Source organism: Danio aesculapii, unplaced genomic scaffold (genome assembly GCF_903798145.1).
Source record: "Danio aesculapii unplaced genomic scaffold, fDanAes4.1, whole genome shotgun sequence".
Lineage (NCBI taxonomy): Eukaryota > Metazoa > Chordata > Actinopteri > Cypriniformes > Danionidae > Danio > Danio aesculapii.
In genome coordinates, this window is record NW_026613643.1 from 73,419 (window position 1) to 91,610 (window position 18,192).

At 36.0% G+C, this 18,192-nt stretch overlaps 1 protein-coding gene across 3 annotated transcripts in view; it reads left to right on the top strand.

The window, feature by feature from the left end:
* Positions 1 to 17,521, top strand: part of LOC130220058 (gastrula zinc finger protein XlCGF8.2DB-like) — a 57,948-nt gene extending 40,427 nt beyond the window's left edge. For 2 of the 3 annotated variants that reach the window (XM_056452479.1, XM_056452480.1), the window contains exons 2-3: positions 10,789 to 10,938; positions 16,271 to 17,521. In XM_056452479.1, coding sequence (XP_056308454.1) covers positions 10,854 to 10,938; positions 16,271 to 16,983 — 798 coding nt within the window. In that variant the 5' untranslated portion in view covers positions 10,789 to 10,853 and the 3' untranslated portion in view covers positions 16,984 to 17,521. Of the gene's footprint in view, positions 1 to 10,027; positions 10,081 to 10,788; positions 10,939 to 16,270 lie in introns of those variants that run through there. The other variant, XM_056452481.1, reaches the window with a different exon arrangement.
* The last annotated feature ends 671 nt before the right edge of the window (positions 17,522 to 18,192 follow it).

Below are 18,192 nucleotides of genomic sequence, written 5' to 3' on the forward strand. Positions count from 1 at the left end.
TGTCAGCGATTCTTTCTATTGTAAAGTCATGCAATTTGAAAGCCCCTGTCCCCGATCCATCTTGCAGTGTAAACAAAGCAGTGACAAAACGCAAGCTCAGATAGTCATGCAGTGTGAAAACATCTGTGACACGACTACTTTGAAAATCATGCAGTCTGAACTCTGCATTGTTTTTTGTTTGTTGTCTGTTAGACCCATGTGACGTGTACTGCCTAAACTTGGCCAGGACGCTCTTGTAAAAGATTTTTAAAACCAATGTATCTTTCCTGGTAAAATAAAGGTTATAATAATAATAATAATAATTATTAGTATTATTATTATTGTGTTTATGCTAAACGCGAGGAGTGCAACACATCATTGCAGTGTAGGAGTGTTGGAAAACAGTATACCATCACTCAGCCTTTTCAAACATTATTCAGACATGAAACGTCCTGTGCACATGACAAAATGTTTTGCTGCATTTATGTCATGTGTGCAACTTTTTGTCCATGTGTTTCTTAAGCTGCGCTGAATGAGCGAAACTCTGTAGACACTGATCAGATCTGTACGGTTTCTTCAGTGTGAATCCCCTTTTGTGTTTTCAGAAGTGTTAACTGATTAAACTTCTTGTCACAGTGTGTACATTTGTCTGGTCTCTCCAGTGTGAATCGTCTGGTGCAGTTAAAATTTTGGAGCTGTAATAAAAGTCTTCTCACACTTAAAGCACATATACTCTTTCACACCAGTGTGGATCTTCATGTGTTCCTTAAGGTTTGCAGATCGGTTGAAACTCTTCCCACACTAAGTGCATGTGAATGGTTTCTGTCCAGTGTGGGTCTTCATGTGTTTATTAAGGTCTGACGATTTGCTGAAACTCCTCCCACATTGAGTGCATGTGAATGGTTTCTCCCCAGTGTGGATCCGCATGTGTTGATTAAGGGATGATAATTGGCTGAAACTCTTCCCACACTGAGTGCATGTGAATGGTTTCTCCCCAGTGTGGATCCGCATGTGTTGATTAAGGGATGATGATTGGCTGAAACTCTTCCCACACTGAGTGCATGTAAATGGTTTCTCTCCAGTGTGGATCCTCATGTGTTTATTAAGGTGTGATGAGCAGTTAAAACTCCTCCCACACTGAGGGCATGCGAATGGTTTCTCTCCAGTGTGGATCCTCATGTGTTGATTAAGGGATGATGCTTGGTTAAAACTCTTCCCACACTGAGTGCATGTGAATGGTTTCTCTCCAGTGTGGATCCTCATGTGTAGATTAAGGTATGATGAGCAACTGAAGCTCTTCCCACAATGAGTGCATGTGAATGGTTTCTCTCCAGTGTGGATCCTTATGTGTTTATTGAAGTGTGATGAGCAGTTAAAACTCCTCCCACACTGAGTGCATGTGAATGGTTTCTCTCCAGTGTGGTTCATCATGTGAATCTTAAGTTTGCTTTTGCTTGCCAAACTCTTTCCACACCGAGTGCAGTTGAAACGATTTTCGTCTCTCCTTTTCAAACTACCATCAGTCTGTAAATGAGTTTTTTCGTCAATTTTGACATGATGTTCCTCCTCTTTACTCCCCTCATTCTCTTCAATTAGGTCTGAAATATAAAATAAAAACATTAGTTTTCATTAAGAATTAAAAACTCTCATCAAAAGCTGAAAATTGAAAAAACAATGGATACATTGGCTACACACTGTAATTTTGATGCACATTAAATGTAAAATAAAACAGATCATACTTTGTTTGGTCCATTAATGTGTACACATTTAAGCAGATTCAATTCAATTCATCCTTTAAGAGTTCACACTTAGCTGATGAACAAGTTTGGCATGCTGTCCCGGGAGAGAGCCCAGAGCTCAAAAAGTACTTTAGCCCTGGGCTAACTCCCGTTTGCAGGGCGAGAGGGGAGCTCTGAGCTCAGGTAGGTCTCGAGATCTCCCCAAAATTCTCTGCTCGGGACAGCAGCCGCGTATTTGAAGAACCCCCAAAAGGCAATGAAGATCAATGCAATACCTGGCTGCTGGGTATAAAAAGGTGTTAAAAATTGTGCTAGAAAATTTTGTAGGAGCAAAAACGGGACCGGTGATGGTGTAAATGGTGAGATAAGAGTGGTCAGTGCTACTGGAGTGGTGTACTGGCTGATGGAATATGTACAACTATGTGTGCTCCCGGGGCAGTGTTAATTGCATGGACCGGGCGGGAGAGTGAGGTAAATGTAATGATTTGAAGCATGTTTGCGTGAGCTCTGTTAGACAGGCTTACTATGGCAGTGGTGAAATGTAACTATAAAGTTCAGCAGAGTGTCTCTGCTGTGCACACGTGCGGTGAGTGTCAGTATCATGAAATTAATAAAGGGTACCTATGCATCCACAGAGGTGTTTAAACTACTCTGGCAGAGCAGAGTAGACTATCAGTATAAAAATTTGGAAGTATAACAAAGCTCAGGCAGAGCATCACTGCTGTGGCAGTGGTGCAGAGGGGAATGAAGCTCAGCGGAGCGTCTCTGTGCAGAGGTGCGATGGAAGTCAATAATAAAAGGTAAAAATACACTTTTGCAGAAGCGTTTTAACTGCTTTGGCAGTGATGGGGGTGTGTCAGTAGTGGTATGGATGAATGATAGTGGACATGAGCTCAGGCAGAGCGTCTCTGTGTGTATCAATAGTGAATGGCTAAGTGGAAGTGTATATGAGCTTAGCAGAGCATCACTGCTGCAGCAGTGGTGTAGAGGGAAATGAAGCTCACCAGAGCATCTCTGTGACTGCAGAGACATCTCTGGAGAGACATGTTAACTGCTGTGGCAGTGCTGGGGAGTGTGTCAGTAGTAAATGATTGAATTGAAGTGTATGTGAACTCAAGCAGAGTGTTACTGTTGCGGCTGTGTTGCAGAGGGGGAATGAGGCGCAGTAGAGTGACTCTGCAGCAGAGGTGCATTGGTAGTCATTGGTATGTCTAGAGTGTGCTCTTACAGAAATGTTATGATGGAAGTGGATAGGAGCTCAGCTAGACTGACACTGTTGCTGCAGTGGTGCGATGAGTGAGTAAAAATCAGCAGATTGGAGAGTATATATGTATATATGACAACTAATGATAGTGACTGAGGTGAGTTTCATGAATGGAACTTACAGAAGGTATATATTTAAATAAACAGATTTAATTTAAATACAATACTGATTAGATTAATTTCAATGAATTGTTTAATGTGTGGTTTTGTTGAAAACTACAACAATTTTATGTTTTTAGTTTGTTCGAAACCCACCAAAATGCGTTACTTTAACAACAGGCGCATTACATCAGTCTACAGTCAATATTTAGATTTTTCATTTATTTGTAAACCTAGTTTTAAAATGCATTTCACTTGTTCTTGCTTGATCCATCCAAATATTAATCATATTAGCCTACATTTTAATCAATCATGGCCTTTCACTTTTATTAAAATGTAGACTGAGAATGTTAATGAAAGTCTTAGAAATGGGTGCATTTCTCATTCAAAACACTGGGACTGCAGTCAGACCATGAAGCAGATCAATGTTGATCTTTTTTTCAAGGTGTCAGTGCAGAAATGAACAAAACAACAGGCCTTATACAAAATATTATAAGATTAAAATACGGAAAAATTATCAGATGGTAACTTCGGTCAATTTTCAAAACGGATAAACAGCACTAAGTAATATTTCAGCATGTTTTCACTTTCGTATTAGACATAAACGTATTTGCCTATAGAAATGACCTCCCGCCCTGCTCATATTTCTCTCTTCATATGTCTATTACACAACCAACAATCGATCCGAGACCACCTCATTCAGGCAATCTTGGACCGATTGATTTGGCGTGGATCCCACGCAATTGCGGGATTCACATATGCCAGACAAACCACGCTTACTGGGCAAACGAGACAGGTTCTGAAACAAACGTCTGGGTGTGAAAGCACCCTGTATTTGCACGCAATTGACAAACAGTAGCAGCCAAATTATACTTTAGTGACAAGGCAGCACTGGCCCAATCGGCCCAATAACCATTCTCTATACTATCCCGAGCATCTCGCACGCTGGCCCCAGGTCCTTATTGTCGAGCCCTGGAAGGGCATCCGCTGTTTAAAACATATGCTGGATAAGTTTGTGGTTCATTCTGCTGTGGTGACCCCTGATGAATAAAGGGACTAAGCTGAAGGAAAATGAATGAATAAACTTATGCAAATGCTTAATGCCACGTTTGCTGTAAACTGGAGTGATGAGGAGATGCCAAGATGACATACTTTGCTTCTTGTTTTCATTCATTTGTACTTTTGTCTTTGTTTTCTTGCCTTTGTGCATGTCCTGAGGCTTAGATGAAGACCTATGTGGTGACATTTTATATACCCGACAAGATGCAGAAATGCTATCTAAAAAGGTTACCTTCTGTCTGTCCAATCAGGGACAGTGACAACGTAAATATACAAATAATATTGTTAACCCGGGTTTAGGGAATGTGAACCGTCTGTTAATGAACACCAGGTATAGCATGAGCAGTGTGGAATGTGATTACAGATAACCCAGGATTCTGATAACGAGGGTTAGAATGACCCAGGGTTAACCGTTTCAAGTGTGAAAAGCCCTAAGGATCCTCAGTATCAGCTCTCAGGATAAACAGAGCACAATGACAAACAGCGACATACAAAAATTTACATTTATGTCAGTGACCTGATCTCATGCTATTGTTTTAGCACTTCCAATTCAGTTGCCTATTGGAGAAATGACCAGGATTAATAAACGGCAGAAAACGGTCACACTACTTGCTCTACAAACGAGTGTGTTCATGACTATACATACAAGGAAAAATAATAATAAAATATGACTTTGCAACATCACGCAGCATTAGGCATGGGCCAGTATAAGATTCTGACCGTATGATAACCTTAAATAAAAATATCACAGTTTCACGGTACTGTGATTACTGCTCTAAAATATAATCTTTATTAACGTATGGGTTAAAACAAAAATCTTTTTCCCTTTGAGCACAATATATTTTCTTTTGAGAAACTTTACACTCAAATATTTGCATATCATCAGCATGCTGTAATCCATTTCTTATGGTGCAAAAGTCATTTTTAGACTAGTTTGTTGGCTAGTTGTAATCACTGCAATGCTAAACGTTATTGTTCCACTATAATTTGTTAGTTTTGTCTCACGTCGTCCCACAGCAACATCAAATAGTTTAGAATACTTTACAATGTTTTATAATAATTAATTATTTTAGTGTCCATTTCATTCAGCAAATTTAAAATTGGGGGCATCCACTTTTTATTTACATAATTTAAACCAGCGTTTCTGCAGGTTTTACCAAGTAAAATGCAAGACTTTTACGACATTTCCATGACAATTATGAATGAGATTTTAGACTCATAAAGGGCTAAAGGCAAAGAAATTTTTCAAATGCCACAGATGGAAAAGATTTTTATTTGCCCGTTAAAAAAATATTATGATTTAATACATTTAATAATAACATAATACAATAATAAATGAATAAAAAAAATTATATTTTAGATATTTCTTAGCAAAAGATGTTACATATTGTTTAAAAACAAGCAAGCTTTACTTATAGCCACACACTTTTCCAACATAAACTTTCTTTGAAAAAATAATAAAAATAAACAAATGTTTTAAAAGTTTTAAAAACTATAATAAACTAAATCTATGCACAACAATCTGTCCAGGTCGATGTCCTCAGCAGTAAATACATGGAGCACGTTTAAACAAATGTTATTGTGAGGAAAATAATTAAACCGTTATGATAAATAGAGTTAAAATGACCTTTTTGAATAAAAAGTTTAAAGTTTTATTGAGATGGATTCTTGGTGAATGTATGGGTTTTGGCCAGACTGGGTAGCAAAACATGAACAAAGGTAATGAAGACTTGTTTAAAAAAAAGATTTAAGACCTACAACACAATATTTAAGTAAATTTAAGTATTTTAAGGCCTAAAATTTTGAAATAAGACATTTTAAGAACCCACAGAAACCCCGTTTAAACACAATAGCCCTGGTAATTAGTTATTATAATAATGATGTAATTCTAACTAAGATACTATCTGTGAGAACTAGTAACAACTACTAGAAACAAGTTTAAACCCATAAAGAAGTTGATGAAAAAAGGGAATTGTGATCAACATAACATATGCAAATGGAAAGTACTAAGCCAACACTATCACTGTAATAGCAGATATCTTCTATGAGAATACTGTAGGTCAAATATCGTCAGCTCAGTTAAACTTTTTTTATTTGTTGTTTTTATTTATTTTATATAGCGCCAGTGCTCAAGGATGCTTTACAAACAGTAGGAGAACAAGAAAAGCAATAACCTTAAGAAGGTAGAGAAAATGGGAGACTAATAATACATAAAAGAATGACAAAAGACATGAGAACAAGTAACGAAAAAAACTGATTCCTGTCTTTCAATGAGTGCTTATGTGCATTTAGGAGAACTAGGCAGCACACTCAGGGCTGCAAGATGGATTTAATTTAGTATTCTTATTATTAAAATATATCTGAACGAGGATCAAATGACTGAGTTGGTCTTTGAGAATGAAAATTAACCTGTTTGTTCCTGCAGATCTTCATGTTTGACTGTGAATGTTTCTTCAATCTTCACATCTTCACTCTCCTCTTTAATAAACGCCATCTTTATAACAGTGTGGAGATCAGTCGCTTCAGCAGGAGTTTTTCTCTGCGTTTGGACACTTAATCCTGTTTAAAACAAATAAAACAATTAACAGAAACAAAATAACTTTACTTCAACAGTTTCTTTATATGAGAGTAATTAACAAAAAAAAATCAGGTAAAAGGTTCCATTAAAACACATATTACACAGATTTTTGTAACTTATTCAAACAATAGCCAATATTTACGTAGGAGTAAAATAATACTACGTTGTATAGAGTTAAAATAATATTTTCAACAACAGGAACACAATTTAGCATCGTATGAAAAACCTGAACCTTTAAATCGGTTTATATCTGTAAACGTTTTAAAACAAACCTTTCTCCAGTTGATTCACAGCGCTGAAGTGGCGCCGCCTGATGACGTCACGCCACGCCAAAATAAAAGTCATTTTTGTTTAGCTTTTTTTTGCCACTTACTGTTGAAGTCATGGCTAGGGCCAGATAGAATCTGCAGACGTTTTTTGCTATTTCTGCGGAGAATTTTGGTAAAAATCTGCGGATTTCTGTGAAATTATTTTGGGAGTATCATAACTAAAACCTTAATATGTGAAATAATAAATAAATAATAATATATTTTAACTTGTATTTAATGTTTAAAATGCTAATCCAATTAGATTCAATTTATTTGGTAAACAAAGCAAGTCTCTCACATAATATATCTACTAAAAGACAAGAAAATATTGCATTACAAACTGCATTGTACATAAATCAGATGAACATTTTCATATTAGTCAATATTACTGTAATTAATTTAAAAACTGAATAAATTTAGATTTTTCCCAGAGATAGGTTGTGGCTGGACGGGCATCCATTGCGTAAAACATGCATATGAAAACATGTTAATTCTGCTGTGGCAACCCCCCGATTAATAAAGGGACTAAAATGAATGAATAAATTTAGATTTACACACATTTACTCAAGTAAATAAACAGAATTAATGATGGGCTAAAAATCTGCGAAATTCCTAGTCATGGCTTATATATTCAGCATTTGGAGTTGATCAAAACCTTTACTCTAAACATTTTAAGACAATTTAAAAAACTTGTTTAATCCACTAAGACTCAGTGTTTAAAGCAGACAATCTCAACATTCTAAAAGGTATAATAAAAAATATCATGGGTGTTTTGAGTTGAAACTTTACAGACACATGCTGGAGACACAAAAGACTTTTCTTAAATCTTGAAAAGGGGTCAAATTGGTGCCCTTTAAGTAAAAAGTACCCAGTACTACTACACGTTTTAGTTTCACTAGCTGGGTCATTATCACTATAAAGTTCCTTTGATGTCTCACAAGATTGAATCAGTCCTATATGAACATAATGCACAATAATGAAACTCTGATGTTTTAATATATTTGGTTAAACCTTTACACACATGCAGGTAGAATTATAAGTGTTTTGAAATATGTTTTTGTCTGTTTTTGCCATATTCTTTCATTGAATAGATGTGATTTTGCCATGTCCCACACACTGCTCAGACAACTTCAATGAGGCTAAAAAGTAGGTAAATTAGATCAAATTAAATTTTTTTTAATATATTCTTATTGTCTTAAACAAGTTATTGAACAAAAAAGGCACTTTAATAACTTTTATTTTGTTTTAATAATGTCATTAATCATTTTGCACGTGTCCTTAAAATTGCTGTCCACCCTGTCATGATGTGGTAAATGCCCCTTTAAGATGTACTCTGATGTACTCATTGGCATCCCCGTGCCCAGTTTGCTTTTCAGAGGAGGTTTAAACATCTGCTGTGCACACAGTAAATATCTACACTTATGTTTCCTATTTTTCCTCATGTTGGGTTTGAAACTGAATGTTGACAAGCTTAACATGTCCCTGTCAGAGTGAAACATTAATTAATTTTTAAAAGAATCAGAAATTAAAGATGTAGCTTTTAAACTGTATACAAAGAGCTTAAATAGGGAAACACTTTACCAGCTGCAGGTATAACATGTGTTGAATAAATGCTATCTTTAGCCAAAAATGTCCTCCTTGTCATTGTCCACCCTGTCACAAATCTTTCCTTGACAGGGTGGACATATATGCATTGTTATTGACACTTTATTTTCTTTAATATTTTATTGTTAATTAGTTAATTTTTTTATGCACACACACATACACTGCAGGAGTAGATGCAATATGAGTCGTGGACAATACAAACCTTTTGGCAATATCTGTCTTAGTCTATATTGAGGACATCATTTTAAAGTCCATATAATGGAGCTCACTGACTGTTTGAAATAAAACTGCAGCCCTAAGTATTTGTATACTTATGTGAACATCTGTAATCTAATTATTTACCTTATTCTGAAAAAACAACAACAACAGTATTAAGGTGTTTAACTTGAGTTGCTTCCAACATTCCATTCACTCCTCCAATACAGTGTACAATATAAAGATTTACATTCATTAGCAAATCTAGTTTAATTTGAAGGACAATAATAGTTTATTTTACCATTAATTTGCATATTGATAAAACCTAATTGATAACAGAAGAGGCGGCATGGTGGCTCAGTGGTTAGCAGTATTAGTGAAAACAGAAGTTGAATTCTTGAAAACTTTATAACCCTTTTATATGAACCCTTTAATATTTCTTGTTATACCTGTTGTTTTTCAAATGTTCCTCTATATTTAGTTCACTGAATAAAGCCTTTGTCCACCCTGTCATGCTAATGTCCACCCTGTCATCTTGTTTTCAACCGTCATGTTCAACTTTTATGAAAATGAACAAATTATTTATAACCTCAGCAAAACATCTCGTGTGATTTCTTAATTAACCAACAAGGGCCAGTTAATATTGTCTGAAATCTTGACAAAATATTTTAGATCTTGGGTTTTATTTAGAAAAGTATGTGCACTGATTTTATATTTTATTGGAAAATTTATGTTTTGTCTATTATTTCATTATTATAAATAGATTTTTTCCATGAAGTTAGGTTGGTAAAGGGACTCATTACCTTTCTGAAAATATAGATATAATCACACTGCAATGAAAATATACTTATAGAATTTGTTCATGACAGGATTGACTTACTTACAGCCTAAGGTCTAATGAATACAACAACTATGTGGTTAAATCAAAAATCTCAAACTGTTTTTTTTTTTTTTTTTTTTTTTTTTTGGTGTCTCAAAGGCACTTTATAGTAATAATGACTCTAAAAACGTTTTTCAAAATTGTCTTGTTTAGATTATGTTTAGATTAAAGGTTTTGATCAACAACTCTAAATACTGAATATCTGTGTCTGTGTGAGAGATAGCAGATCTGTTGTGTAAAGTGGGAAACGAGGGAGAAATGTATCAACATAACTGCAAGTGGCAAAAAAGCTAAACAAAAAAGACTTTTATTTTGGCGTGGCGTGTGACGTCATAAGGCTGCGCTGCTCCCGCGATGTGATTCAAGTGGAGAAAGGTTTGTTTTAAAGCTTTTCAGATATAAAGCGATTGATTAAAGTTTCAGGTTTTCTCTTCGGCTCAAAATATGTACCTGTTGTTGACAATATTTACTCTTTATACAACGTTGTACTATTTTACTCAAAGTAATCCAGGGCTACTGTTTGAATAAAGTAACAGAAATGTGTATAATAAATGTTTTAATGAAGGTTTAATTTATTAAGTAGCATAATGTCAGTTCATTCTATGTATACATCACTATATATAAGAAATGGAGTACTAGTTTTAATCTGCTCATTTGTGGCTATTGTTTCTAGCTCAGACCTGATTTCTTTATTGAGGTAAAGTTGGTGTTATATTCGCACATTCAGACTTTCTCCTAAAACAACCTTAATTTAACTTTTTTAAATAATTATTTGCTAATTCTAAACAAGGAAATCATCTTATCAAAATACAACATTGTTCACAGTCAAATAAATAGTAATGTTGTTTTCAAGTCCTACTTAGATGAGATTTCAGACTCAAAGTACCATGGTAAACGATACAAGGACCATGTCACAAGTTGTCACTGAACAAATGTGCGAATATAAAACCAACTTTACCTCAATGATTTCTTTTTGATTTCTTGTTTCTTTCATCTTTTTGTTATTTACTCTCATTAAAAAAACTGTTGAAGCAAGTGTTGAAGAGAAGTTATTTTGTTCATTGTTTTATTTATTTTAAACAGGATAAAGTGTCCAAACACAGAGAAAAACTCCTGCTGAAGCGACTGATCTCCACACTGTTATAAAGATGGCGTTTATTAAAGAGGAGAGTGAAGATGTGAAGATTGAAGAAACATTCACAGTCAAACAGGAAGATCTGCAGGAACAAACAGGTTAATTTTCATTCTCAAAGACCAATTCAGTCATTTGATCCTCATTCAGATATATTTTAATAATAAGAATACTAAATGAAATCCATCTTGCAGCCCTGAGTGTGCTGCCTAGTTCTCCTAAATGCACATAAGCACTCATTGAAAGACAGGAATGAGTTTCTTTTGTGACTTGTTCCCATGTCTTTCCCATTTTCATTCTTTTATGTATTATTAGTCTCCCATTTTCTCTACCTTCTTAAGTTTATTACTTTTCTTGTTTTTCTACTGTTTGTAAAGCGTCCTTGAGCACTGGAGCTATATAAAATAAATAAAAACAATAAATTAAAAGAAGTTTAACTGAGCTGACGATATACAGTATTCTCGTAGAAGATATCTGCTATTACAGTGATCGTGTTGGATTAGTACAGGGGTGTCCAAACTTCGTCCTGGAAGGCCGGTGTCGTGCAGCTTTTAGCTCCAACTTGCCTCAACACACCTGCATGAATGTTTCTAGAAAGCCTAGTAAGTAGGGATGGCTGATGTGGAACTGACTTTTCGACACCGTATCGAGATCCCGAAGCGCAAGTGTTTCGAAACACTGCATCGAAGCATGATCTGAAACACCCAGGTCATGTGACTAAAGTGTTTCGAAACACCTGGTCACGTGACTAAAGCAATTTAAAGCATCGATCAGTTTAGAAGCGCTTCAAGACCTGGCAAATCTGCGTTTGACAAACAGGGTCCAAAATTTCTTCCGTCTCATTTAGCCTAGCGGAACGTGGGTGTGCGTGTGTTACTGAGCTTTTGGGTTCGAATCCCGACTTGTACAAATACTCCAAATTCATGATTTTATGTATTTTAATAATGTTACTGTTTTATAGTGTAGTCTAGATAGGATACAGCTGCTGATACGCCATCAATTTAGCATCGTTTTTGTAACACTGTAAAACAATAATGAATATTTTACAGTACTGTGATGGTTGGGTTTAGGTTTTGGGTAGATGTTAATAAAATACAATGGGAAATTTATTGAATAATATAAATAATTCTTGTTAACTTCTGGCCACAACTGTATCTGATCTAGCAACAACCCTGTTTTATGACCAAAACAAGACATATTTATTCACAAAGTGTTTATTCGGATGTCAGACCAATGTTGAAACAAAACGATACAAGAACAAAGCATTTCATACAGATATTAAAGCATTTCAAAATAGCTTCATCAGTCTGGGTTCGAACCCAGTATCCCCACACGGTAGTCAGGAACCCTAACCGCTTCACTAAATCGCTTGCAGATCCTAGCTTACAAAGTGGGGTTTAACACCTCAATTTGCTCAACTCTTTGCTGAAGCTATTTCAGTGCAATATAAAAAATGACCACTAGGTGTCACCGTAGAGTGGAGTTTCGAAACGTTCATGAAGCCTTGCTTTTCCCACCACTACTAGCTTGATTAGCTAGCCCAGATGTGTCTGATTGGGGTTGTAACTAAACTTTGCAGGACACCGGCCCTCCAGGACAGAGTTTGGACACCCCTGGCTTAGTACTTTCCACTTGCATATGTCACGTTGATCACAATTTCCTTTTTTTCATGAACTGCTTTATGGATTAAAACTTGTTTCTAGTAGTTGTTACTAGTTCTCACACATTTCTGCATGCACATGAACTTTGCAGCTTGCGAGCACCTTTAATAATAATCTAAACATTTGATTAGAGATGGATCGCAAGATGTGCTCAAAAGCGTTGCTACACTGTGGCTAAGTGTAATTATTGTAATAAACTAATAAGTTATAAAACAGAGTCACGACTAACATGACAAAGCATCTGCAGTTGGGTCACATACTTCATGAATATTGAATTAAAAGAATGGCATGTTCGGTTCATTGTGCTTCCCGCGGGTGCAACTAACAACAGTTTTGCATTTTAGTGTAACTTTTTGAGCGTGATGAGCAGTTCAGTGCTAGTTTTTATTTCAATATCTTGAGGTAAAACTAAACTGCGCATTCTCTCCGCCTCCTCATTTATAAACAGCGGAATGCGAATCTGCGTTTGAAAAACAGAGTCCAAAATTTCTTCTGTCTCATACAGCCTAGCGGAACGTGAGTGTGCATGTTGTTACTGAGCTTCAAATGACTTTTGGGTTCAAATCCCGACTTGTATAAATACTAAAATAAAATTAAATACTAAACTGCGCATTCTCTTCGCCTCATTTATAAACAGCGGAACGCGCTTTACACTTCGTCATTAATAATCTTAGCTGTTGTATCGAGTCGAAAGAATATATACAGTAGAATGTTCTTTTAACAGATATGTTTAATCTTTTTCTTTTGCTAAATTTTTATCATTTCTCTTCTGCAAATTAGATTTTTTAAAAATCTGCTTGATTGTTTTAAAACCGAAAGCAGCACCCGTCAATTGGTGTTTTTCCATTAGTGAATGTTTTGTGAATGTTTTATTTTATGTGTTTAGTCTTTAATGTATTTTTTAATCATTTTTTTCTATTCAAAGCAGCACTCAGACATGAATTTATCCTTGAAAACGTGGCATGAGAGTGATGCACGTGTTGGATGATTGCGTTTTTTTGCGCGCGCAATCAATTCCTGATCCTTTGCATACATTTTTTTAATCAAAAGACAAGATAATTTAATTACTTTTAATGTGCTAAAATATTTGTTAAACGAATGTTATTTAAAATAAGCATGTATATACCTATTAAAACTGTAAAACTGAATAAAGTGCATGGTCTAATCGGAAATAAAGGAAATTAGTTATCTATTTCATTATTTCATGCATAAAATAGACTAGTCTTTTTATAAATTGAGTTAATTGATCTGAAACTTTTAATAGCATTTTTTTTTTTCTTGTAAATGATAAAAGTTGCATCAGATTGATGAAAACTAACCTGAATACCCGCGAGAACAGGGCCACAATTACTTTTTTTTATATTGAAACAATTGAATAGTGTTCTCTGTCTATATGACAGGCAAACGTGTCAGAAAAAACAACAACTGCTGAATCTCTTTTGAATAAAAACAAATGTTGTCTGGTTTAGTGATGTTAGTAATGCAAAGAAAAATGCAAAGCAGAATTCTCCTGAGCTCATTAACCCACTGATGACAGCCACCTTGTGATGGCTTTTAAGGTGGTTAATGAGGTTTGTTGTGTTACCTTGAAGTTTGGACTGAACAGAAGCAAAGGCTACCTGATCAACATTACATTCCTCAAAAAACACTTGCAATCTAGACGCAGTCACATCATGCTTGTGTTGCGGTACAATCCGTACACTCCGCCCATTAAAATAACGGCTTGGTATTTATAATGTAAATTTGTGACGATATTTAATTATTGATCGTGGCCACAAATATCATTATCTTGATAATAACACGCTTAATCGTGCAGCCCTATACCCTTTTATTATGTTCTTGGTTGTTTTGGACCCATTGACTTCCATTATAACCACATTTTTTTTTTAACCGCAAAGCCATGACACCAAATAACCATGCATTCTAGATTGTTGTTGTTTTCCCTGTTGGGAAGAGGTCAAATGTGTCATACTGTTGATCATCAGTTGGCTGCATTAACCCTTTAGATAGGCCTGTTCAAAAAAGTTTCTCTTTTATATGGAGTTCAGTGTAGTAAAACAGCAGATTATAGTGTGCGTGCATAAATACACTTTGTAGGGGGACCAACAGTTTTAACCAATAAAAGACCAGTCTATCAGATGAAGAAGAGCAGGAGACAGATTCTATTAAAAGAAAGTTTACTGTAGATAGTTTGCAGTTTCATCAGCAGAGGCCAGCTTCAACACTCGCAAAAAGTTTGTAGACCTCTCTACATACAATCTCAGAACAACAACAATTAGACTCCTACATAACGTTATTAACTGCATCATGGTGTTTAACCCCCAGGGGTCGAAGGCCACATATATACGCGTTTTGCTGCGTTGTCTCCTCATATTGCCAAAAAACATTCTTTCTTTTCTCTCTACGAATTGTTTTTAGAAATGCGTCAGTAAAATGCACTGAAACTCCACGAAAACAAAACGCACAGATCACTGGAAAGAAATATTTGAACCTATCGGTTTACAATATACTGATGCCCTGTTTTTCTAGGCTTTATTGGTGAAAATGGTCAGGAATTTTGGACCATTATTGCCTTTTTAGCATAAGCAAAAGAGAGAAACTACCCAGACAGTAATGTGTGAATTGTGGAGCGGGCTAAAGAAACGTGTATTTTTTTAAAGTTAGTGTATCTTTTTTTGCTTTTATTCTTGCCATAATAAAATTGTTGCGAGATAAATCAGTAAGTTGATTTTGTTCAGGACACACTACACTGAAGTCTTTGGTGATGCACTCATTCACAGACGTCATGAGCACTTCAGTAACAAGACAGCGCTCTTTGCTCTGTTGCTTCGATACGTACTTTCGCTTTTTGTTTCTCACAGCCAGTCCTTAAGTTTACACTGCTCGTCTCGACCCGGTTTCTCTACTCGTTTCCCCGCACTGCAACAGTTCAGTCAATTTCTATTTCTTCCGCACACTACATAATGCTGCCCTCTTCAACTCTCCTCCTTTTCCTTTATACTCTCACCCATTTCCTTTTTGCCGTCCCATGGGTGGAGACCAATTAAACAATGTTGACTGTCATCACAGAAAACAACCAACAATCATAAATGCATGATTATATGCTGTCATGGATTTGCAATAAGAAAATGTTGTCGTAATAGAGGCCAATGGAGAAAAAAAACGTCCATGAATATAACTAAAAGACAGAAGAATATGGGAGATCGGTCTGAAATATGGGAGAATACGGGAGTGTTGGCAGGTATTGTCTTATGTCTGTGAGGTAAATATTCAGCTGTTTGTTCAGCTGTTACCCCAGAACTTTTTTTCTGATGCATTTACCAGTCAGGCACAGAATGAACAAGTATTCCCTGTCTGCTTTACAAATTTTAGAAAAACATTATGTTGTAATTGTGAATATATACAAATAAAAATAGGCCATTTACAGTTTTCAAATCCGTCTTATCAATATGACCAAAATGACTTTTATAATCAATTATGTAAGAAACTCTGAAAACTGGACTGACACAGTTTCAATTTACTATAACTTCTATGTTAAGTGGCTTTGACACAATTTACGTTGTAAAAGCACTAGATAAATAAAGATTAATTGAATTGAATCTGTATAAATGTGTACACGTTAATGGACTAAACACAATATGATCTGATTTATTTTAGTTTTAATTTGCATCAAAATTACAGTGGGTGTAGCCAATGTTTCCAGTGTCTTTTCACTTTTCAGCTTTTGATGAGTTTTTAAGACTTAAAAATAATGTTGTTTATTTTATTTCAGACCTAATTGAAGAGAATGAGGGGAGTAAAGACGAGGAACATCATGTCAAAATTGAGGAAAAAACTCATTTACAGACTGATGGTATTTTGAAAAGGAGAGATGAGAATTGTTTCACCTGCACTCAGTGTGGAAAGAGTTTTGGAAGAAAAGGCAATCTTAAAATTCACATGATGATCCACACTGGAGTGAAACCATTCACATGCACTCAGTGTGGGAAGAGTTTCAACCAATCATCAAACCTTAATAATCACTTAAAGATCCACAGTGGAGAGAAACCATTCACATGCACCCAGTGTGGGAAGAGTTTCAGTCATTCATCTTCCCTTAATCGACACATGATGATCCACACTGGAGAGAAACCATTCACATGCACTCAGTGTGGGAACAGTTTGGCAAGCAAAAGCAAACTGAAGATTCACATGATGAACCACACTGGAGAGAAACCATTCACATGTACCCAGTGTGGGAAGAGTGTTAACTGCTTAACAAACCTTAATCAACACATGAGGATCCACACTGGAGAGAAACCATTCACATGCACTCAGTGTGGGAAGCGTTTCAGCCATTCATCATCCCTTAATCGACACATGAGGATCCACACTGGAGAGAAACCATTCACATGCACTCAGTGTGGAAAGCGTTTCAGCCATTCATCATCCCTTAATCTACACATGATGATCCACACTGGAGAGAAACCATTCACTTGTACTTAAGCTGCGGTCACACTGGACTTTTCTCCCCATAGACTTCCATTCATACGCATGTGAATGCGTCAGACCGGAAACGCAAGTTCGTGCGTCGTTTTGCAGTTCACTGCGTTGCAAAGTTCAAGCTTTGTGAACTCTGACCTGCGAAATCGCATCACTTGACTGTGCGAGACCAGTCGAATATCAATACATGACCTCTCTGGACCGAAATTTAAAATATGGACCAATCGCTCACTTTTTATTGTTAATTACTCTCATATAAAGAAACTGTTGAAGCAAGTGTTGAAGAGAAGTTATTTTGTTCCTGTTCGTTGTTTTATTTATTGCAAACAGGACATTTTTATTGTTTTGTTATTTTTTAACAGGATAAAGTGTCCAAACGCAAAGAAAAACTATTTATAACAAGTCATGACTAGTTAGTGGAACTAAAACATGTAGTAGTAATGAACACTTTTTACTTAAAGGACACCTATTTCACCCCCTTTTTAAGATTTAGGATAAGTCTTTTATGTCTGTAAAGTTTCAGCTCAAAACACCCGTCAGATTATTTGTTATACCTTTTAGAATGTTGAGATTTTCTGCTTTAAACACTTTTTAAATCAGTTTTTTTTATTGTCTTAAAATGCTTAAGTAAAGGTTTTGATCAGCTCCAAATACTGAATATATGTGTGTCTGTGTATGTGAGAAAGTGGAAAACGAGGGAGAAATGTATCAATAAGTCATGACTGCAACAGTAAGTGGCAAAAAAAGGTAAAAAAAAAAAAAAAAAAGACTTTTATTTTGGCGTGGCGTGTGATGTCATAAGCCTGCGCCGCTCCCGCGTTGTGATTCAACTGGAGAAAGGTTTGTTTAATGGCCCGTTTCCACTGAGTGGTACGGTACGGTTCGGTTCGGTTTGGTTTGGTACGCTTTTATAGCCGTTTCCACTGTCAAAAAGCGTACCGAACCGAACCGTACCGTACCACTTTTTCGGCACCCTTTCGAAAGGGTACCAAACACGAGAAAGGGTACCAAAAGGCGGAGCCACACGCGCAGCTGAACTCTATTGGTTTACAGAGAGGCGTCATTCGCTTACGCAACAAGCCAGAATGAAAACAAAAAAACCCGCCATGTTTGAAATACACAGCCGAAGAGCCGAGACATTACAGCAGAATGATTTATACATATAATAACGAGCCATGGTCGACCCGGGCTCAAACAAACCTTGTCGTCGTC